Genomic DNA, 23,267 nt, shown 5'->3' on the forward strand with positions numbered 1-23,267 from the left:
TCATACGTGAACCTTGGCACCTGAGATCACTGTTTCAGTTTTTTTACTTGCTTGCATTTTAGTTTGTGTTGGGTCAATATCTCCATGATCTCTCTTTTCAGGATCACTTGTTAAGTGAGATTAGGGTATTTATAAATGTATGTCAGTTCTTTTCATATTTTGAATAGGAAGCTTTAATCCATTTTCAGTTAAAATACCTGCTTTTTCTATTTTGTTGCCTTCACTTCTTACATAGTTTTTATTGAAGGGTAACATGTTATATGGGCAGAATTGTGTCCCCCTAATTCATATGTTGAATTTCTAACTGCTGCTACCTCAGAATGTGACTTTATTTAGAGACAGGGTCTTTAAAGAGGTAGTTACGTTAAAACAAGGTCATTAGGATGGTTCCTAATCCACTAGGACTGGTGTCCTTAGAAGAAGAGACAAGGACACAAGCATGTACAGAGAAGACCATGTGCAGACACAGGTAGAAGACTGCCATCAGCAAGCCAAGGAAAGACGTTTCAGAAGAAACCAACCCCGATGATTTCTTTATCTTGGATTTCCAGTCTCCGGAATTATGAGAAAATAAATTTCTGTTGCTTAAGCCACTCAGTCTCTGGTATTTTATTATGACAGCCCCAGTTAACTAATACAACCTATATACAGGGAAAGAAAAGTATATAAATAGAAGAGTGCTCCATATGACTCACTGAATTTTCACCAAGTGTTAGTGACATGATATACCCTTCTCTTCTTCCCCAAAGGTAACTCTTGCCATAGGTGAATTATGTCTATTTTTGAATTATATAAATGGCATTATATGGTATGTCCTATTTAGTGTCTCATTGTTTTCTCTAAATATAGCATTTGAGAGATTCATCCATGTCATGGGTAGAGTAATGGTTTGTTCATTTTATTGCTCTTATAGTATTCTCTTATGTAAGAGACTTATTGTAAGATGTATATCCAGTTGATGGACATTTTGATTGTTTCCCATTTGGGGCTAAATGAATACTGCTGTTAATGAATGTTCTCATGCATATCCTTTGGTGCACATATACATGCTTTTCTGTTGAGTCTATCACTAAGAGTGGTTTAAAGAGTGTGTGTACGTTAAGCTTAAGTTGCGCTATTTATGCTTCCACAAGCACTGAATGAGGGTTTCATTGACCCTACAGCTTCACATATATTTAATATCATCAGGGTCATTATTTTGTTATCTTAGCTTTTAGTTTAAAAGTTTTTCATTGTTATAAAATACTTTCTGAATAAACCCCTGAAAACCGAAAAGTTTTTGCACAGCAAAGGAAACCCAAAAGAAAACAAAAAGACAACTTTCAGAATGGGAGAAAATAGTTTCAAATGATGCAACCGACAAGGGCTTAATCTCTAGAATATATAAACAACTTATACAACTCAAAAGCAAAAAAGCCAATCAACCAATGGAAAAATGGGCAAAAGACCTGAATAGACATTTCTCCAAAGAAGATATACAGATGGCCATCAAACACATGAAAAAATGCTCAACATCATTGATTATAAGAGAAATGCAAATCAAAACTACCATGAGATATCACCTCACACCAGTCAGAATGGCCATCATTAATAAATCCACAAATAACAAGTGCTGGAGGGGCTGTGGAGAAAAGGGAACCCTCCTGCACTGCTGGTGGGAATGTAAACTGGTACAGCCACTATGGAGAACAGTTTGGAGATACCTTAGAAATCTATACATAGAACTTCCATATGATCCCGCAGTCCCACTCTTGGGCATGTATCCGGACAAAACTCTACTTAAAAGAGACACATGCACCCGCATGTTCATTGCAGCACTATTCACAATAGCCAGGACGTGGAAACAACCCAAATGTCCATCGACAGATGATTGGATTTGGAAGAAGTGGTATATATACACAATGGAATACTACTCAGCCATAAAAAAGAACGACATAATGCCATTTGCAGCAACATGGATGGAATTAGAGAATCTCATACTGAGCGAAATGAGCTAGAAAGACAAAGACAAATACCTTTGAATTTATCCTGCTTGGAATTCATTGAGCCTTTTGGATGTGTTTTGTTAGATATGGGAGTTTTCCGTCTTATTTCTGTGAATATTCTTTCTATCCTTTTCTTTCTTTTCTCCTCTGGTACTTGCATTATAAGTATGTTTTATTTGGTGGTATCCTTTGGGGCCTTTAGGGGCCTTTGGGACCTCTATCCTTTAGATGCTGTTCACTTTTCCTCATTCTTTTTTCTTTTTTTTTTTTTTTGTCTTTGTTGTTGTTGTTGCTATTTCTTGGGCCACTCCCGCGGCATATGGAGGTTCCCAGGCTAGGGTCGAATCGGAGCTGCAGCCACTGGCCTACGCCAGAGCCACAGCAACGCGGGATCTGAGCCGCGTCTGCAACCTACACCACAGCTCACGGCAACGCCGGATCGTTAACCCACTGAGCAAGGGCAGGGACCGAACCCGCAACCTCATGGTTCCTAGTCGGATTCGTTAACCACTGCGCCACAACAGGAACTCCCTCATTCTTTTTTCTTTCCCTGCTCCTCAGACTCAATTTCACTTGTCCTATTTTCAAATTTTCTGATTCTTCCTTCTGTGGCTCAAATTGCTGTTAATTATAATTACTACTTCTTTATTGATATTCTCATTTTCTTCACACGTCTTTTCCCGTAGTTGCCTTTTATTCTGTTTTCTTTCTCTTTTTATTTTGGCCACATCCCCAGCATGCAGAAGTTCTTGGGCCTGGGATTGAACCCGAGCCACAGTAGTGACAACAACAAGTCCTTAACAACCAGGCCACTGGGGAACTCCTCCTCTTATTCTTGGCACATGGTTTTCTGAGCTCTTTGAGTATATTTAAGACAGTTGATTTAACATCTTTGTCTAGTAAGTTCAGTGAATGGGTTACCTCAGGAATGGTTTTCTGTCAATTCTTTCCCTTTGAATGGGCTTTATTTTCCTGTTTCTTTGTGTGCTTTAGGATTTTTTTGTTGTTGTTGAAAACTAGCTGTTTTGAATATTATAACGTAGGAACTTTGAAAATCTAATTCTCCCACCCCTCAGGGATTGTAGATTTTGCTTATTGAAGTCGGGAACTATCCTTTTTTTAAAAATTTTAAAGAATGCAATTTACTCGTCTTTTTAAAAATTAAAGATTTAATTTTTAATTTTAAAAATTAAAGATGGTCTTTTTAAAAATTAAAGATAGTGTTGTGCCAATTTCTGCTGTACAGTAAGGTGACTCAGTTTTTTATATATATTCATTTTAAAATACTGCTTTCCGGAGTTCCTGTTGTGGTGCAGTGGTTAACGAATCCGACTAGGAACCATGAGGTTGCGGGTTCGATCCCTGCCCTTGCTCAGTGGGTTAACGATCCGGCGTTGCCGTGAGCTGTGGTGTAGGTTGCAGACACGGCTCGGATCCTGCGTTGCTGTGGCTCTGGTGTAGACCAGCAACTACAGCTCCGATTCGACCCCTAGCCTGGAAACCTCCATATGCCGCAGGAGCGGCCCAAGAAATGGCAAAAAGACAAAAAAATAAATAAATAAATAAATAATAAAATAAAGTACTGTTTTCCATCATGGTCTATCCCAGGAGATTGTATATAGTTCTCTGTGCTATACAGTGGGACCTTGTTGTTTGTCCATTCTAAATGTAATAGTTTGCATCTACTAACCCCAAAGTCCCAGTTCATTCCACTCCCTTCACCTTTGGCAATCACAAGTCTGTTCTCTTTGTGGGTCTGTTTCTGTTTTGTAAATAGGTTCATTTGTGCCATATTTTAGATTCCACATATAAGTTATATCACATGGTATTTGTCTTTATCTTTCTGACTTACTTCACTTAGTATGAGGATCTCTAGTTGTATCCATGTTGCTGTGAATGGCATTATGTTCTTTTTTATGGCTGAGTAGTATTCCATTATATATATATTATATGTATATATATTTTATATATATATATACTTATATATATATGTATTTCTTCTTAATCCATTCATCTGTCAGTGAACATTTAGGTTGCTTCCATGTTTTGGCTATTGGGAATAGTGCTGCTCTGAACATGGTGGGGAGGGGCTGTGTATGTATCTTTTTTTCATTTTTAAAAATTTATTTCTTTTATTGAAGTAGAGTTGATTTACACTGTTGTGCCAGTTTCTGCTGCACAGCAAAGTGACCCAGTCATTCATATATATACCTTCCTATCCTTATATTATTTTCCATTATGAGTCTATCTCAGGAGACTGAAAGTAGTTGCTTGTGCTATACAATAGGACCTCATTGCTTATGCATTCAAAATGTAATAGTTTGCATCTGTTAACCCCAAACTTCCAGTCCATCCCTCTCTCTTTTGCCTCCCTCTTGGCAACCACAAGTCTTTATGTCTGTGAGTCTGTTTTGTAGATAGGTTCATTTGTGCCATATTTTAGATTCAGCATATAAATAATGTCATATGGTTTTTGTCTTTCTAACTTCACTCAGTATGAGAATTCCTAGTTGAATCCATGTTGCTGCAAATGGCATTATTTTATTCTTTTTCATGGCTTAGTAGTGCTCCATTGTATATATGTACCACATCGTCTTAATCCATTCGTATGTCAGTGGACATTTAGGTTATTTCCATATCTTGGCTATTGTGAATAGTGCTGCTATGAAGAAGTGGGTGCATGTATCTTTTTGAACTGCAGTTTTGTCCAGGTATATGCACAGGAGTGGGATTGTTGGATCATATGGTAGTTGAGTATTCAGTTTTATGAGGAACCTTCATACTGTTTTCCATAGTGGTTGTACCAGTTTCCACTCCCACTAACAGTGTAGGAGGAGGAACCATCCATTTGTGACTTTACCAAATATTTTTTCCAGGTGGGTATTTTGTTATGTATGATCACTGAAATTTCTTAATTTGTTATGTTTCTTTGTTTGTTGAAACATAAAACTGGTTATGTTTCATTATCTCATGGTCAGCCAGTGACCTGACATATCTCCATAAATGTAGATGAAGAAAAGTAGAATGACACACGAAGCCTGATCATGTATATTTTATTTAAAGTAAATTTCAGGAAGTTGTCTTTGAGACCTGAATCAAAGTTGAATTTCAAAAATTACTTTTGGCTTTCTTCTAATAATCATCCCCTTCCAATAACCACCACTTATTGGTACCTCAAGTTGGAATCTAAACGATGTAATTTTGAAAATGTCCTAGTTTTCTGCCTAGTAGAGTTGAGAAGATCTGCAAGTCATGAAATAGAGGAAGTAGATGCAACAAAATTTAGGTTTTGGAAACTAAGACCCCCTTTTGTATTGCACTATAGTACATTGCTCTGTAGTACCACAAAAATCAAACTTAATTAAAAAAAAAAGTAAACGTTTTGAAAAAACCATGCCTATTATGTTCTTAGCAAACAATTATTAATATATAACATTTATACTAAGAACTTTTTAATATATACATGTAAAGTGGGATTTCTATTTTTATTTTTATATTTTGTCTTTTTTTGCTATTTCTTGGGCCGCGCCCGCGGCATATGGAGGTTCCCAGGCTAGGGGTCTAATCGGAGCCGTAGCCACCAGCCTACACCAGAGCCACAGCAACGCGGGATCCGAGCCACGTCTGCGACCTACACCACAGCTCATGGCAACACCAGATCGTTAACCCGCTGAGCAAGGGTAGGGACCGAACCTGCAACCTCATGGTTCCTAGTCAGATTCGTTAACCACTGTGCCACGACGGGAGCTCCTCTATTTTTATTTTTTAATTTTTTCTTTTTTTTTTTTTTAGGGCCACACCTGCAGCACATGGACGTTCTCAGGCTAGGGGTTGAATTGGAGCTGCAGCTGTTGACCTCATGACAGCCACAGCAGTGTGGGATCTGAGCTGCATTTGCAACCTGTGCTGCAGCTTGTGGCAATGCCAGATTCTTTAACCCACTGAGCAAGGCCAAGTTTCAAACCCACATCCTCACAGACACTGTTGGGTTCTTAACCCACTGAGCCACAATGGGAACTCCAGATTTTTATTTTTTTTAATTTTATTATAGTTGATTTACAATGTTGTGCCAATTTCTGCTGTACAGCAAAGTGACATATATACACGTTCCCTTTCTTATCTTCCAAAATGGTCTGTCCCAAGGGACTTGATATAGTTCCTTGTGCTATACAGTAGGACCTCATTGCTTATCCATTCTAAGTGTAATAGTTTGCATCTACCAACCCCAGACTCCCAGTCTGTTCCACTCTCTTCCCCCTACCCTTGGCAACCACAAGTTCTATGTCTGTGAGTCTGTTTCTATAAAAAAGTTTTTATTCTACCTTCTGAGAATTCTTACCAGTCAAGAGAATTGTATAAACTTTATTATTTGTAGTTTTTATTACAAAAATAATAGTTATTACTGTTTTGTTTTTCAAATTGCAAAATTGGGTATTTCAGATTATGTTTTCCAGTCACTCCAAGAATCAGATGTACTTCTCTTGGTAGGAGTGATGGTAGTACTTCTGGTTGAAAATTGTGCTCTAACGTTTCAGCTCATGTTGTGATGTCTGCCACTGTGGATATGTTTGTTCTTTTCTCCTCTGGTATTTGTGTATTGGTTAATTAGGTAATTAGGCTTTGTGGTTACTCATGTAATTTTTGAACATTCATTTGATGTTACTTTAATTGTGAGTTTTCATTTTGAGTGAGTTAGCTAAATATATGTATCTTGTTATTATTCATACTTGTGTTTTCCCCAGAATATGTAATTCCAATTTAATTAGGTCTTTGTTTTTATATTTCAAAACACATATGAGATATCTCAGTATCTGATGACCTGTGACTTCAGATTTTAATGTTTCTGGTATTCTCTGTCTCAATCCATTCTTTCCCTGCAAGCTATGTAATTGTTTTACTTAGTCCCAGAGTTATGTTGAGCTGTTTACACAGAGCTTTGTGTATGTATGGATGGTGTCTGTCTACAATGCTGATTTGTGATTCTTGGTTCCTGGCCAAACTGAACTCTACATTCTCCTCGAAAAGAATTTCACTTCCTTTGTCAAATCTTCCCTAAACACACCATAGCCCTAGGTTATCTCTCTTTTTCCTTAACTCTTACACTTTTAAAAAAAGCATTTATAACATTCATTCTTTATCCCATTCCCATTAATACTCCTTTGAGTAATAATAAGCATCAGCAAGGATAGATGAGATAACATGGATTCACCTGCATCTCATTTATTTATACTGATGGTCATTAGGAGATATAATTCTGCAAGGCCTAAATTCGTTAGCATATATATCCAGTGTAATTCTTTATAACTGTAAAGAAATTTTTTTTTAATGAATTGTTAAAAGTAATTAAACAAGGAGGCCATTGGATTGAGGTAGTTCTAGTGCCTTGGTAGCCCACGCAGGCAAACCAAAAACTTAAACAAGAGTTAGTGCACTTGAATCTCAGAAAATGAAACTTAAGGACAACCAACTAACTAGGATTTCCTAAGTAAGGCAACTGCTTAAGTTATAGCCAAATAACTTTCTTGCTTTGCTTCCACTTCTTCTCTATTAAAAAAATTCTCTCCAGCTCCTGTCAGTGGAGTGTTTCTAACTACTTTAGTTTGGTGCTGCTTGATTTGAATTAATGTGTGCGCAAATAAACTTTTGAAAAATTTCAATGTGTATGCCTCAGATTACCTTTTAACAGGACCTTCCTTCATCATGCAGAAGCCTTCCAAACTCCTCTCAAATACTACTTCTAAGGTGGCACTAGCTAGGCTATATATTGTTCTGCCCCTCCCCATGGTTGACTTCGTTACTGTGTGGACTTTTCTTAATAAAACACAATTAATAAGATGAGAGGTCTTGCTGCCTACACAATTTAGATTGGTGCATTCATTGTTTAGTCTTAATTTTACCCTTTATTCCAAAGTAATATTTCAAAATATTACTTTCATCTTTGTTCATCTCACTCTCATGATTGCAAGAATATAAACATTGTTTAATTTTATCTTTTCCTTTTTTTGGCTGTGTCTGCAGCATGCCTAAGTTCCCAAGGCAGGGATCATATTTGAGCCACAGCAGTGACAATGCTGAATCCTTAACTGCTAGGTCACCAGGGAACTACTTTAATTTTATCTTTAAAAATAGTTAACTCCTTTGTGTCTCTGTAGTGTTATAGTGATATTTACAGGCGCCTTTGAATTTAATACATCTGTTTCTATTAATTACATGTAAGATGTTTATCATTTCCAACATGATAGATTTTTTTTTTTGGCCACCCTACAGCATATGAAGTTCCTGGGCCAGGGATCAGATCCAAGCCACAGTTGCAACCTAAGTCATGGCTTTGGCCACACCAGATACTTAACCCACTGTGCCAGACTGGGGATCGAACCTACGTCCCAGCAGTCCCAAGAAGCCATCAATCCCATTGTGACACAGTGGGAACTCCAGTAGGTTTCTTTTTTTGATCAGCGTTACTTAAAATACAAAGTATCTGAATATTGGTGTTACCTACCTTTTGTTGCTGGTGATACTTGGTTTATATATGTGCTTTGTTTTCTTAGCTGAGTTATAATGATATTAAGGTCAGATACCATGTCTTGATTGTTTTTGTTTTCCCCATTGTATCTTTTTTTTTAAATTTTTTTTTAAATCACTGATGAACATAGATGTGAATGTTGTTTTATTATTATTATTATTGTCTTTTGTCCTTTTAGGGCTGCACTGGCGGCATATGGAGGTTCCCAAGCTAGGGGTCTAATCGGAGCTGTTGCTGCCGGCCTACGCCAGAGCCACAGCAACGCCAGATCCCAGCCACGTCTGTGACCTATACCACAGCTCACGGCAGCACCGGATCCTTAACCCACTGAGCGGCGCCAGGGATCAAACCTACAACTTCATGGTTCCTAGGAGGATTCGTTTCCGCTGTGCCACGACGGGAGCTCCATTAGATCTTGAAGATAAGTAGGTACACAGTATGTATGTATGTGTGTATTTATTTATTTTTTTGGCCATTTCTTGGGCCACTCCCACGGCATATGGAGGTTCCCAGGCTAGGGGTCTAATCGGAGCTGTAGCTGCCAGCTTATGCCAGAGCCACAGCAACTCGGGATCCGAGTCGAGTCTGCGACCTACACCACAGCTCATGGCAACACCGGATCGTTAACCCACTGAGCAAGGGCAGGGATGGAACCCGCAACCTCATGGTTCCTAGTCGGATTCATTAACCACTGCACCACGACGGGAACTCCCACAGTATTTATTAAGTTGAATTTGATTGAATTGAGAATATTCCAGGAATCTTTCCCTTTCATCTCATATAATAATTTGAAGATCTTTAATTTTTAACAACAGAGCAAGTTTGTGCTTCAGTGGTTTTAGACGTTAAAGGGAAAAAAAGGTGTTATTATGGTTAATAAAGTAGTCCAGATAGTCTTGAAATTCCAGGAATACCTTGGAAATAGGACTGTTTAATCTCCTTTAGGACCTAGATCTTTGGAGTCAGCTCAGGTAGCTTGAATACATCCCCAAACTAGCCTCATATTTCCAGTGTCATTGGCATGTAGTGACGAACGATGAATTAGGACAGACTTATGGTTTTAACTGTTTGGAGGTTATAGAACTGTGAGAATCGATAAAAGCTATGGATATGTGCACATTTGTGCATTTTGCTTACAGTTTTAGGTAAATTGTTGAGCCCTAAAACCACACATACCAGGATACAAATTTTCTGCTCTGGGAATGATGACATTCATTGTAAAGACTCTAACTCTCCTTAAGCTCAGATTGATTTTAAACTTTTTTTGCTGCCTTATTTTCTCCTCTTTTTTTTTTTTTTTTTTTTTTTTGTCTTTTTGCCATTTCTTGGGCCGCTCCCGCGGCATATGGAGGTTCCCAGGCTAGGGATCCAGTCAGAGCTGCAGCTGCCAGCCTATGCCAGAGCCACAGCAACGCGGGATCCGAGCCACATCTGCGACCTACACCACAGCTCAGGGCAACGCTGGATCCTTAACCCGCTGAGCAAGGCCAGGGATCAAACCCTCAACCTCATGGTTCCTAGTTGGATTTGTTAACCACTGAGCCAGATGGCAGGAACTCCATCTCCTCTTTTTGCATTCCAGAGTTAATTGAGGGAGTTTCTCTCTTGCATCTGAGCTTAGGAAATGAGATGGCTATGCTACTTTGGCTGTAATTAGATTAGACTGTCCTGATTAAATATTGCATAACATGTAAACAACATGCTTGTCTCCATCACCAAGTGAAACTAAGACAAGTTATTTTTTATTTTGAAAAAACTCTCTCTCAGAATGAAACCTAGAGGGACATGGATTTCCCCTCCTCTTAACAACTATTGCTGCTAGTAAAATATTAAACTTGGTTTTAAAGCACTTTTATTTTTGAAAGTCATAGAAGCAAGCCCCTGCTTAAAACCTTAATTCTATTTTCACGTAGGAGCCTCTCATAGCCTAGTAGGTAGTTTTCCAGTACACAAAAAAGATATTAGAATGGGAGAAAGTCATTGTTCTTTTTGTGCCTCTCTGGTATTCAACGAAACTGGTATGCTTCTTTTTATTTTCAAGTTTGCTTTCTCCTGAGGTTTAAGAACTATCTAATGTCTTTGGAAAGTTGTCCAGTCCTTAGAAGGAACACTGATTTCCAAAGGATCCTAGCTATAGCATGTATCAGTAACTCGTTATTCCTTCAGTCAACAAGTACCTGTTGAGCATGACTGAGTGCCCAGTACTCTTGTAGATACCACGGATATAGTGGTAGGTTAGGTGCCGTCCCCTGCTCTCTTACAACTTCATGAGGCTAGAGAATAAGCAGATAAATATGTACAGTTCACCCTTGAACTACATGGATTTGAACTACATGAGTACATTTTTAAGCAGATTTTTTTCAATAATTAACTGCAGTGTGACACAGTCTTTGGTTGAATCTGCAGATGTGGAACTGTGGGTACAGAGGAACTGAGGGACCAGAGGGCCAACTAAAAAGTTATACTTGGATTTTTGTTCTCGCGGGGTGGGGAGATACATGCGCCTAACCCCTGCCCATGGGTCACCTGTATTTACAAAGGCTATAAAGGAAGGTAACAACATTGAGAGTGATAGAAATGGTGCCTTTTTTTTTTTTTTTTTGTAAGGGCCACACCCACATCATATGGAAGTTTCCAGGCTGGGTCAAATCAGAGCTGTGGCAGCTGGCCTGCACCACAGCCACAGCAATGTCAGATCCTTAACCCACTGAGCCAGGCCAGGGATCGAACCTGCGTCCTCATGGATGCTAGTCAAGATTCGTTTCCACTGAGCCACGATGGGAACTCAGAAATGGTGCTATTTTCAATTGATTAGTAAGGAAAGCCTTTTTTGAGTAGGTGGTATTTGAGCAGAGATAGGGAATAACATGATGGAGTGAGCTGTGGAAGTGATAGTAATAACGTTTGCTCTACTTGAGAAACAATAGGCTAGTGTGGCTGAAGTAGAAAGGTGGAGGAGGATAGTGGTAGGAATGGGGGAGGTGTGCAGAGTGTTACAAATTATGATGCGTTTTAGATTTCATTTAAAGTGTGGTGGAGGAGGGCTTTTGAAAGGGTGGAACCAGGGGAGAGCCATAATCTTACTTATGTTTTATAAGTATTACAGTGGTTGTTGTATAGTGAATAAACTATATCAGGCGAGAGAATAAGCAGGGAGACTGACGACAAAGACCTTATCTGGTGACCTGAAATATATTTACTAATAGTTCAGTGACTTTTTAACACAGGGCATTAAGTTTTAGCCTAGCATGAAGATAGAAGTTCTTGTATCTATATGACTCGGTTTTCAGTTCAGGGTTTTTCAGGGGTTATTAGTTTCATGAAGGTCACTGAGAACATAAATCCTAGCCTTTTGACTGACACAAACATTCAATGTCTTTGAAAATTGGTTTCCATTTGCTTACATTTTTTTCTTTCTAATTAAAAACAGGAAAAATGTTCTGTGTGGAAAACTTGGAAAATAAAAAATAAAATTATTTATAATCCTATCACCTAGCAATAGCATTTTAATTAACTCTTGGAGGTTGTTTTCATTAGTAACATTTCTGAAAGATTGCTATTTCTACTTTTATTTGAGAACATAGGGGTCCACATGGGCTTTCGTGACCTATTCAGTATTTATTATATTCATACTGCCCTATTGAGGTTCTCAGCTGGTCTCTGAATGGAGGGAGAACAGTTTCATCAGTTATCTAAGTCTACTTCTTAATAATTCAGTGAATTTTATTATATTTATAGTTGTACATCCATCACCACAACCTAGTTTTAGAAGACATCCATCCCAAACCCCTAGTCCAAAGCTTAGATATGGGACAGTGAATTAACCAAGTATGGTCTGACAATGAAAATTAAGAGACAGAATTACAGTCATTTTTCCCTTTCCTGTAGGAGGCCAGTGTTCTCAGATCAGGCTGCAATATATTGATCACTGTGGGCCATGTATTTCCCCAGAAAAAGAGATTCTCCCTCTGAGATTTACAACATGACTGTAATACAGTAGTTATGTCCATTATGTTCACTGTGTACATCAGATTTTATTTACATTGAACATGGAGAGCTTTCTGCTCAGAAAAGACATTCTTCATCTTTTATCTGTCTTCCCTAAAAACAGAGACTTTTATTTTTAAAAAATATCTGCCTAGACTTCTGTTCCTGAACTAGATTTCCGCATGAGCCTTATTTTCTGGCTTATAATTTAAAAAAAACTCATTAAAATTCTATTTCTATTTATATGGAAGAGACAAATACACTTTCCCTTGCTAGTTTCTATTCCTCATGGCAGTTAAGTAAGGCAGTACCTTGTTCTAGACAAGGTCATGCGGACTATAGCATTTAAGAGGATGTATGCCACTTCCATCTCTTCCTGTCCTGGCAACCCTTGATTGAAATAGAGGGAGACTATATTCTGAGTTAGCATAGGGGCCCTGCCAATCTCAAAGTATGGAACTTGGTGTGAACAATAAGTAAACTTTCATTGTATTAGGTTTTTAATATTTGGAGAGCTTTGTTACTACGGCATAGTCTAGCAATCTTGTACGTTATTTTTGTGTGTGTTTTAATTACCCAAAATTATGCATATAGCTTATAAATATTTAATGCTGGTGATGGCATACTTAAACTAAAAAGAATTTCATGATCTAATTCCTGTCTGTCTTTCCAACATCATTTCCCACAATATCTATACCTGTATCTTTAAACTTATATTCTTCCAGATTGAACATACTGTACTATTTCACAACTGTCTGTACATGCTCTTTCCTCTATTAGAATTCACTTTCTCAGGTATAGATTAAAGAAGACATTTTCATGTACCCACTATCTAGGTAAAAAATAGAACTTTACTATAGTCTGGAAGCCTCTTATGCACTCTTACCTGATTGCATTTTCTTTTCACCTCCTGAAATAATCACCATCCTGAAATTTATGAAGCTCATTCTTTTGTCTTTTGTTTTCATCATATAGATGTTTACTGCTAAGTACAATTGACCCTTGAACAATGTAGGAATTAGGGCTCTGACACCCCCTCCTCTGCCACAAATCCATGTATAACTTGATAGTTGACTCTCTGAATCTGTGGCCACATTTATGGCTTCAACCAACTGCAGGTAATGTAGTACTGTAGTATTGAAAAATATCAAGTAGACCCATGTAGTTCAAACTCTGATGTACAATGAATGTTAACCTTACATGTTTTGAAAGTTTATAATAAATGGAATCATGCTGCATGTGCTTTTCTGTGACATGCTTCTTTTTTGCAAGATTATTTTTGAAATTCTTCCATGTTGATATGTATAGTTGTACTTCACTTATTTCCACACTGTGTAATATTTCATTTAATAACACTAATTATCCATTCTTTTCATGGACATTTGGATTTATATCCAGACTTTATATTTAAACAATGCTGCTAAAACACTCTCTCATATATATCCTATGCAAGAATTTATTTGTGGTGTGTACAGAGTTGTAGAATTGCTAGGGCATAGACCGTGCACATGTTAAATTGTATAAGGTGGTACCAAACTGGTTTTCAGGATAGTCATAACTGTTTCTTTCTTTCACCAGAAGTAGAGGGGCATTCCTAATTGCTCTAAGTTACCTTCCTGACAGTTGGTATTACCTAATTCACACTAGTGGTGTGAGTTAGTATACCCTAAGGATTTGAATGTACATATCTCTGATTACTAATGAAATTGACATGTTGTCATATGTTGAGGGCTTGTCCTTTTTATTTTTGTGGAATTCCTAGTCAGTTGTTTCCTGTTTTTCAACTAGTTGTCGATCTTTTTCCTTTTTAATAGTTCTTTTTTTTGCCATTAAATATTTTATATAGCATAATAAAAAGAATAACTTAACTGGTAAGAATAACAAAGATAATACACCCTGTGAAAATAAGTAAAGTATAAAATGCATAAATTGGTTAAAAAATAGTGTAACTATATAAATATGTCCTCACAATTTGTTACATCTTATTGATTCTTCAATATAGGCATTACACCATTCTAGGTGATGTGATCAGCAAGACATTATAGACCTTACATTCCAACAATGATGTCAAATGACCCCCTTCAGGGTGGATTATGCACTTACTATGAGATATATTTCTTCTCCAGAGATTCCTTGTTTGTGTATCAGTTGTAGATTTTTGGTTTGCAGTTATTCTGAAGTTTTGATGTAAGAGTCTATATGTATATGAAATTGTTTTAAGTTGTTGGTCTCTTAATTGCAAGTTCATCTCCAGTGTCCTGCATTTGTATCCACCTCTTCTCATTATTTCTGATTTTGGTGGTATAATTGTGCATGGATGATTTCATACCTTTACTGGTGAGCCTTGTCATTTGTGGAATTTTTGTTTCCTGTTGTGGCCTTTTCTTTTCTGCCTAGATAAGTTCCCTTAGTATTTGTTGTAAGGCTAGTTTAGTGTTGCTGAATTCTCTCAACTTTTGCTTATCTGTGAAGGTTTTGATTTCTTCTTCAAATCTGAATGAGAGCCTTGCTGAGTAGAGTAATCTTGGTTGGAGGTTTTTTCCTTTCATCACGTTAAGTATATCATGCCACTCCCTTCTGACCTGCAGAGTTTCTGCTGAAAAATCTGCCAATAACCTTATTGGGGTTCCTTGTATGTTAGTTGTTTCTTTTCCCTAGCTGCTTTCAAGGTTTTCTCTTTGTCTTTAATTTTAGTTAGTTTGATTAATATGTGTCTCAGTGTATTCCTCCTTGGGTTTATTTTATATGGTACTCATTGTGCTTTCTGGATTTGAGTGAGTGGATCCTTTCCCATGTGAGGGAAGTTTTTGACTATTATCTCTTGGAATATTTTTTCTGTCCCCTTCTTTCTCTCTTCTCCTTCTGGTACCCCTATAACACGGATGTTTCACAGTGTTTCACATTGTCCCAGAGTTCTCTGAGGCTCTCTTCATTTGTTTTCAATCTTTTTTCTCTTTTCTGTTCTGCATCTGTACTTTCCACTAATCTGTCCTCCACCTCGCTTATTTGTTCTTCTGCCTCCTGTATTCTGCTGTTAGCTGCTTCTAGTGAATTTTTTATTTCAGTTATTGTATTTTTCATCTCTTCTTATTTAAGTTTTATATCCTGTATCTCTTTGGTCAGTGTTTCCTGTAAGTTATCCATCTTTGCCTCCAGTGTATTTCCAATGTCATGCATCATCTTTAGCATCAGCAATCTAAAGTCTTTTTCCTGGATGCCGAGAATCTCCTCATAGCTTAGCTGATTTTCTGGGGTTTTTCCTTTCTCCCTCATCTGAGTTAGAGTTCTGTCTTTTCATTTTTATAGGTTTTTGGTGTGGTGGCCTTTTTACAGATAATAGAGTTGTAGCCTCTCTTACTTCTGGTGTCTGCCCCCCTTGTGGCTGAAGTCAGTGTAGGGGCTAGCTGTTGGCTTCCTGATTGGGGGGGCTGATGCTTGCCCACTGGTAAGTGGAGCTGATTCTAATCCCTCTGGTGGGTGGGTCTTAGTCTCTGGATGGGATTAGAGACAGCTGTGTGCCTGAGGGGTCTTTAGGTAGCCTGTTTACTGAGGGGCGGGGCTGCGATCCCATCTGGATTGTTGTTTGCCCTGGGACTTCTCAGCCCTGACTGACGGTGGGGCCAGACTTTCCCAAAATGGCCACCTCCAGAGACAGGCAAGCTGCTGAATATTGCCGAGAGCTTTGCTTTCAATGTCTGTCCCTCACAGCAAGCCACATTCACCCCTGTTTTCCCAGGATGTCCTCCAAGAACTGCAGTCAGGTTTGACCCAGATTCCCATGGAGACCTCGCTCAGCACTGGGACCCAGGGCATGTGAAAGTCTGTGTGTGCCTCTTAAGAACGGGGTCTCCGTTTACCTCAGTCCTGCGGAGCTCCTGTGCATAAGCCCCACTGGCCTTCAATGCCAGATGCTCCAGGGGCTCTTTCTCCCAGTGCCAGGCCCCCGCACGTGAGGGTTTGATGTGTGTGGCTCAGAACTCTCACTCCTGTAGGTGATATCTGTGAACCAGTTAGTTTTCAGTCTGTGGAGCTCCCCCCCCCCCCCCCCCCCCCCCCCCCGAGGTATGGGGTTGTTTATATCACCCAGTCGCCCCTCCTACCTCTTGATGTGGCCTCCTCTTTTTCTTCTGGAGTAGGGTATCTTTTTTAAGGTTTCCGGTCCATTTGGATGGAGATTGCTCAGCCTTTAGTTGTGAATTTTGTTGTTTTTAGAAGAGAAGTTGAGCTCCAGTCCTTCTATTTCACCGTCTTAATCCTCTCTTTAGTAGGAGTTCTTTATATGTTTTAGATAGTAATAATTTGCCAACTAAATGCATTGCAGATACCTTCTTAGTGGCTAATTGGATATGGGAGGTGAGGGAGGAGGAGTGTAGAATTACTCCCAGATTCCTGATTTCAGGAACTGAGTGCATGCTGATGCTATTAAACTAGCACATGGGATAGAGGAGGAGAAAAAGCTGTCAGGGGGAGAGAAATCAGTTTATTTTGGAGTTTGATGTTTCTGCGAGATGTCCAGTTGGAAATGTTTAGTAGAAAGCTGGCTGTAAGGATCTGAAACTCAGGCCAAGCTTTGAAATGCCACAGAAGTCCTGGAGGAATCCTGTATGATGGGCCTTTCAGGAGACTGTGGTTGGAAGGAATAAGGTAATTCTCAAACTCATTTGTCATCTGCCCATTCCTACTTCATCTATAGAATATGGATTCTCCAATCAAAGCTTCTTATGAAATAAATGTCCCAGTCAAATGAGCCACCAGACACTTCATCTTATAGTAACTTTATTACCTTTTTTGTCTGAACAGTTAGTCTTTCTTAATGTTTCTAGGAGAGAACATTAGTTTTATTTTGAAGAGCACCCACTCAGCGTATTTGTCTTACATAACATGCAGAACATGTATCCACATTTAAAAATTTATCTCATTGTAGTACATACTTTTACAAGGTATTCCATAAACACTGAAAACTATAAGAAACATATACATCTAAGAATCCTACTTTATATAGTCTTTCACTAAATAATACTATTTTCATATACATTTTCAGGTATTTCTAGCTTCTCCTGTGTATTTAGAATTATGTATGTAATCACCAAGAGAATATGGGCCCCTTGGAAGGAAAGCAGTAGAAGCCCACGGAGTAAAGATCTTTCTTTAAAAAGCAGGTTTTATTATTGTTTTAAATACCTCTTGGTTATTTGAGATTCTAAGAACTTCGATTAAGTCCCAAAGTGGAATGATCCCTTAATAACCAGACGATAGGAAAGGTGAGGAAAGTGTCAGTAGCAGGGCCAGGACTTGGCACATTCACTAAGAATGTAGCACCTCAGTGTAGCTTATAGTATAGTGCCTGGGCAGAGTTACTGCTCAACAGCTCGGGATGATGAACCATCTGCTGCCCTGCAAGTGTGGGAGCAGCTAACTTGGTGACTGCAATCCATGGACAGTTAGGGCTTGATGTATGGTGTATGTAGAGAGATGATGGCAGAGGTAGATTCTCTCCGGCCCATCCTTATCAGTAGTGCCGTGATTATGCTTCTCTCTGTGTTCGAGGAGATCTTTTAGACCTGTAAGAAGAGAGGGAGAGTGTGAAAGACTCTGGTTTCAGTCTGAGTTCTGCTTGGAACACACTGAATTCATAGATAATCCCAAGTTCTCAGGTGAAGTGTGGTGAGATTTCCTGCTACACAATCATTGTGTGTTACAGGGGTCCTTTTTAAAAAAGGCCAGGAAAGGCTTGTGGGAAATTTGGTATCTTTGCTTGGATAGTTATAACTCTGCCTCAAGGTTGAAATGACCTATTGACACTTCTAGATAGGGAATCAGGTGACTTGATATACCACATAAGATGACATCTCAGTATATAAGCACATGAAGGTAATGGCACAGTGGTGGTAACACTCTTTTAAGCCAAAGATTCCCAGGAAGGCCCAATGCAAATATTTCTAACTTCCCAAAATTGACATTTCTTAAAGAGAAATACTTCTGCAAGCAGTAGCAAACCTACCTTTCTTTGCTAATTGCTTTCAGTAAATTCTTGATGGTCTTAGACTCTGGATTCAGACATCTTTTCTCCCCATTCTTTTTCATTGTGGCACTATGGAAGTAAATAGGAGTGAAAATATTTAAAACAGTGTTTTACAACAGTAAAACAGATGGAATATGCAGTTTTAAAGTCAGACATTTAAGTTTAACTTTAGCTATTTCCCTTTGCTATACTTAGAATAATTACTGATCTTTTGTGATCATCATCACATATTTAATGTATGATTACAACTAGGGAGATGATCATTAGGTGGGATTTTACTCACATGATCTCAACATGTGGGCAAGATTGACTTGCAGGAATCATTTCAAGTTTTTCTAAGGACCTCGGATTAACAGGTCTGTCACTGATCTTGATGCAGGTACAGCGAACAGTTCTGGAGAGAGGTATTCCTGCAGGAAAAGAGACATGTACAGCAGGGGAGCTTAGTGCAGTTTTCATTTTAGGCATGTAACATGGCTGGAATAGTACTTAGCAGAACCTGTACCTCCAGGTAATCACATAGTCAATCTGTGGAGGAATGGCCTCATAGATTATAAAACACAGCTCCGTATGATTAATTAGTTGATTGTCTGAAAGCATGGAATTGCAGCTTGCTGATTATAAGATCATACCCTTGAGCCCATGTCATATAGTTATTTAAGTTAACTAAGGAGGTACCTATCTCATCCTTTTTGGCGTCCTTCCATCGAATTTCTCTATCCCTATTCCTCCTCCACTCCCACCTTCTTCCTTCCCTCCTTTATTCCACTTGCTTTTCTGACCATAAACTCTGACTAGAAGGAATCTCTGCTCATTTTCCATTTATGGGCAGGCTGTAAGACTTCTGCAAATACATTTCTGTATTTAATGAATTTATACCCAGTCCTATTTCTGATGTTACAAGTTAAATATCCCCTGATGTTCCTTACCTTGAGTTCCACTCAGAGTCAGAAGAATAAGGCAGAAAATAAGAACAGCACTTTGGTTCATGGTGCTGCAGCTGAAGATTCTTCTGCAGTAGGCTCAGAATGAGCAGTTGAAGAGTGTCTCAGAAAACGTGTGGCTCGGATGCAGTATTTATTTGCAAAGGCACTTTCCCTCTCTAACTCTGATTGGATAACATTATAGTTGACTCTGCACAACCTGCTTTCTGTTCCTTGGGGAAGTCCCGTGTTGCAGAATTGAAGATATTATTTGTATTTATTGTGGTTTCTGAGTTATGGAATTTCCCTCCACCTCCTTTTTTTCAATTAGAGTGATTTAGGTTTCGCTTTCTAAAACATAAACTGTTTCTTGAAAAACGGGACTTTATTGCAAGTAGAAATAGTTTTTTTCTAATGGGAAACTTGGATTCTCATCTCGCACTTCCTGCAATATAAAAATTTCAACCTAATCCTCAAGTCAGAGTCCTAAATACAGTTAGTTTTAAAATGAGTAAGCCTTAATATTTGTTTTATTCCATTTAAATCTGCAGCAGTAAGACATGGACAGGAATATCTTACATTTGTTCACTTTTTTATCAGTTTCAGAGATGTTGTATAATTTTTGTTTTATCCCTACAGTAATCCTGGAAAAAGATAGGAAATTATTTTTATTTTGTATGTGGAAAAATAATTTTGTTTTATTTTTATTGATTTTTATTTTTTCCATTATAGTTTACAGTGTTCTGTCAATTTTCTACTGTACAGCAAAGTGACCCAGTCACACACATATATATACATTCTTTTTCTCACATTATCCTCCATCATGTTCAGTCACAAGTAACTAGATATAGTTGCATGTGCTATACAGCAGGATTTCATTGCTTATCCATTCTAAATGAATTAGTTTCCATCTCTTAACCCCAGACTCCCAGTCCATCTCACTCCCTCCCCCTCCCCCAGAAAAATAATTTTAAAAATTAGATCATTGTGTTAGGTCATACATAGGTTGCTGTCGATTCTAATTAACTATAATGCTTATTTTTCCCATCATATATTTTGTACTCTTTTTTGGGGGGCCACAGGTGTGGCATATGGACGTTCTCAGGTTAGGGGTCGAATCGGAGCTACAGCTGCTGGCCTACGTCACAGCCACCGCTCACAGCAGTGCCAGATCCTTAATCCACTGAACAAAGCCAGGTATTGAACCTGTGTCTTCATGGATACTAGTTGGGTTTGTTTCTGCTGAGCCACAATGGGAACTTTTCAACATATATTTTAAATTTTGGTAATTACTTTCAGAGGCTAGGTAATTTTTTATGTGTAATTCCTTAGTAATAACAGCTTTTCATCATTTGGAGGTAAAGCTAATTTTTAGGAATAGTAATTTATCTAGGTATTGCAGGACTTGATTAAATACTACAGAGTAATAGGTTTGGTTTTCTTGGACAGGGTCAGGGATATGAAACTGGCACATTTCAAGGAATTCTAGAAGTTCTCTGATTATTCATAATGTTGTTAGAATAAGTGAATAGCCTCCAACATAATTCTTTCTAGGGAAAATTTTCTAGGGAGGCTTCTTGGGAGAACACTACTCATTTGGATATCTGATTTCTGTTGTGTTAGTAAACAAGTTTTATGTGTTAGTCACTGAATGAAAGTATATGATAAAACCTGGAATAGAGTAAGAAAAGGATTTGTAGCTATAATAGAGTTATTGCAAAAAACAAAAGATTTTTGAGGAAATAAATTTTTTTAAAGTTTTATTCAAGTGTAGCCGATTTACAAAGTTGTGATAATTTCTGCTGTACACCACAGTGAATCATATATAAAAAAATTAAAATGAATTTTTAAAAAAGACCAAAAAAAAAAAAAAAAAAAAAAGGAGTTCACGTTGTGGCTCAGTGGTTAACAAATCCAACTAGGAACCATGAGGTTGTGGGTTTGATCCCTGGCCTTGCTCAGTGGGTTAAGGATCCGGTGTCGCCATGAGCTGTGGTGTAGGTCGCAGACACGGCTCAGATCTCATGTTGCTGTGGCTCTGGTGTAGGCCAGCAGCTACAGCTCTGATTAGACCCCTAGCCCAGGAACCTCCATATGCTGTGGATGTGGCCCTAAAAAGACAAAAAAAAAAAAAAAAAAAAAGACAGATAAATACATATCCATTCTTTTTCAGATTCTTCTCGCATATAAGTTATCACACACAGAATATCAAGTAGGGTTCCCTGTATAGCACATTGTCATTGCACACTATATGCAACAGTGTGCGTATGAAATGCCAGACCCCAAGTCATTCCCCCACCTTTCCCCTTTGGTAACCATAAGTTATAGAAGTCAGTGAATCTGTTTCTGTTCTGTACATAAGTTCATTTGTATCATATCTTAGGTTCCACATATAAGTGATATCATATGAGATATCACTGGCTTTCTCTGGCTGACTTACTTCACTTAGTATAAGAGTCTCTAGTTGTATCCATGTTGCTGTAAATGGCATTATTTCATTCTTTTTTCTGGCTGAGTAGTATTCCATTGTGTATATGTACCACATCTTCTTTATCCATTCCTCTATCAATGGACATTTAGATTGCTTCCATGTCTTGACTGTTGTAAGTATTGCTTCAGTAAACATTGGACTGTATGTACCTTTTCGAATTACGCTTTTTTGCAGTTGTATGCCCAAGAGTGGGATTGCTGGATCATATAGTAGCTCTATTTTTAGTTTTTTAAAGAACCTCCCTACTGTTCTCCATAGTGGCTGTACCAATTTATGTTTCCGCCAAAGGTGTAGGCGGGTTTGCTTTTCTCCACACCCTTTCCTGTGGCATATGGAAGTTCCTGGGCCAGGGATAGAATTGGAGCTGTAGCTGCAGGCCGCTTGGCTTTTTGATGATGGCCATTCTGACCTGCGTGAAGTGATAACTCATTGCATTTTGATTTGCATTTCTTTAATACGTAGCAGTGTTGAGCAACTTTTCATGTATTTTTTTTGGCCATCTGTATGTCTTTGTAAAACATTTTTTGATTGGGTTGTTTTTTGATACTGAGTTGTATGAGCTGTTTGTATATTTTGGAAATTAAGCACTTGTCAGTCACATTGTAAATATTTTCTCCCAGTCCATATGGTACGTTTTCATTTTGTTTATGGTTTCCTTGTTTATGGTGTTGCTCGCAACAGCAGATCCGAGCCACATCTGCGACCTATACTGCAGCTTGCAGTAACACCAGTCCTTAACCCACTGAGCCATGACAGGAACTCCACCAACTTCTTTTTTTTTAACCTACAATTTCTGTAGATTGGTTTTGCCTTCTCTAGAACTTCATGTAAATAGAACCATTTCAGTTATGTACTCTTTTGTGCAAGGTTTCTTTTGTTCATGATAATGTTTTTAGATTCATCTGTGTAGTTGCATGAATGAGTAACTTGTTCTTTTTTATTTCTGCATGGTACTATGGCTACTATGCACATTTTTATATAAATATTTATCTGGGCATATGCTTTCATTCCTCTTCAATTTGGTAGTAGAACAGAGTGATCTATTTAAACCATAAATCGTCATGTCACTCATCTGCTTAAGACCCTCTAACAACTTAGTTATATTTAGAATTAAATCTACTTTTGTATTCTGCTTTACTAAGACCTCTGTGATATGACTGTGTTTGATTTCTCCAGGCTCATTCTCTCATTGTTCCCTCTCATGCACTATACTCTAGTCACAGAGGCCTTTATACTAGCAATTTTCTTTATCTAGAATACTTTTGCCCCTGTTCTTTGTACTGGTGGCTCCTTCTGGTCATTTGAATTTTAGCTAAATGGTATCTCTCTTACCAAA

At 38.2% G+C, this 23,267-nt stretch overlaps 2 protein-coding genes across 2 annotated transcripts in view; one reads left to right on the forward strand and one right to left on the reverse strand.

Annotated features, from left to right (window-relative positions):
* The window catches only part of ART3 (ADP-ribosyltransferase 3), a 121,534-nt gene that overhangs the window by 2,583 nt on the left and 95,684 nt on the right, over window positions 1-23,267 (forward strand). The window lies entirely within an intron of this gene.
* On the reverse strand, window positions 17,260-19,567 carry CXCL10 (C-X-C motif chemokine ligand 10). The gene is given in 4 exon segments (NM_001008691.1): window positions 17,260-18,056; window positions 18,497-18,586; window positions 18,801-18,927; window positions 19,447-19,567. Coding segments are annotated over 4 exon segments (315 nt in total). The 5' UTR covers window positions 19,508-19,567; the 3' UTR covers window positions 17,260-18,019.

This window comes from Sus scrofa, chromosome 8, assembly GCF_000003025.6.
Source record: "Sus scrofa isolate TJ Tabasco breed Duroc chromosome 8, Sscrofa11.1, whole genome shotgun sequence".
Classification (NCBI taxonomy): domain Eukaryota; kingdom Metazoa; phylum Chordata; class Mammalia; order Artiodactyla; family Suidae; genus Sus; species Sus scrofa.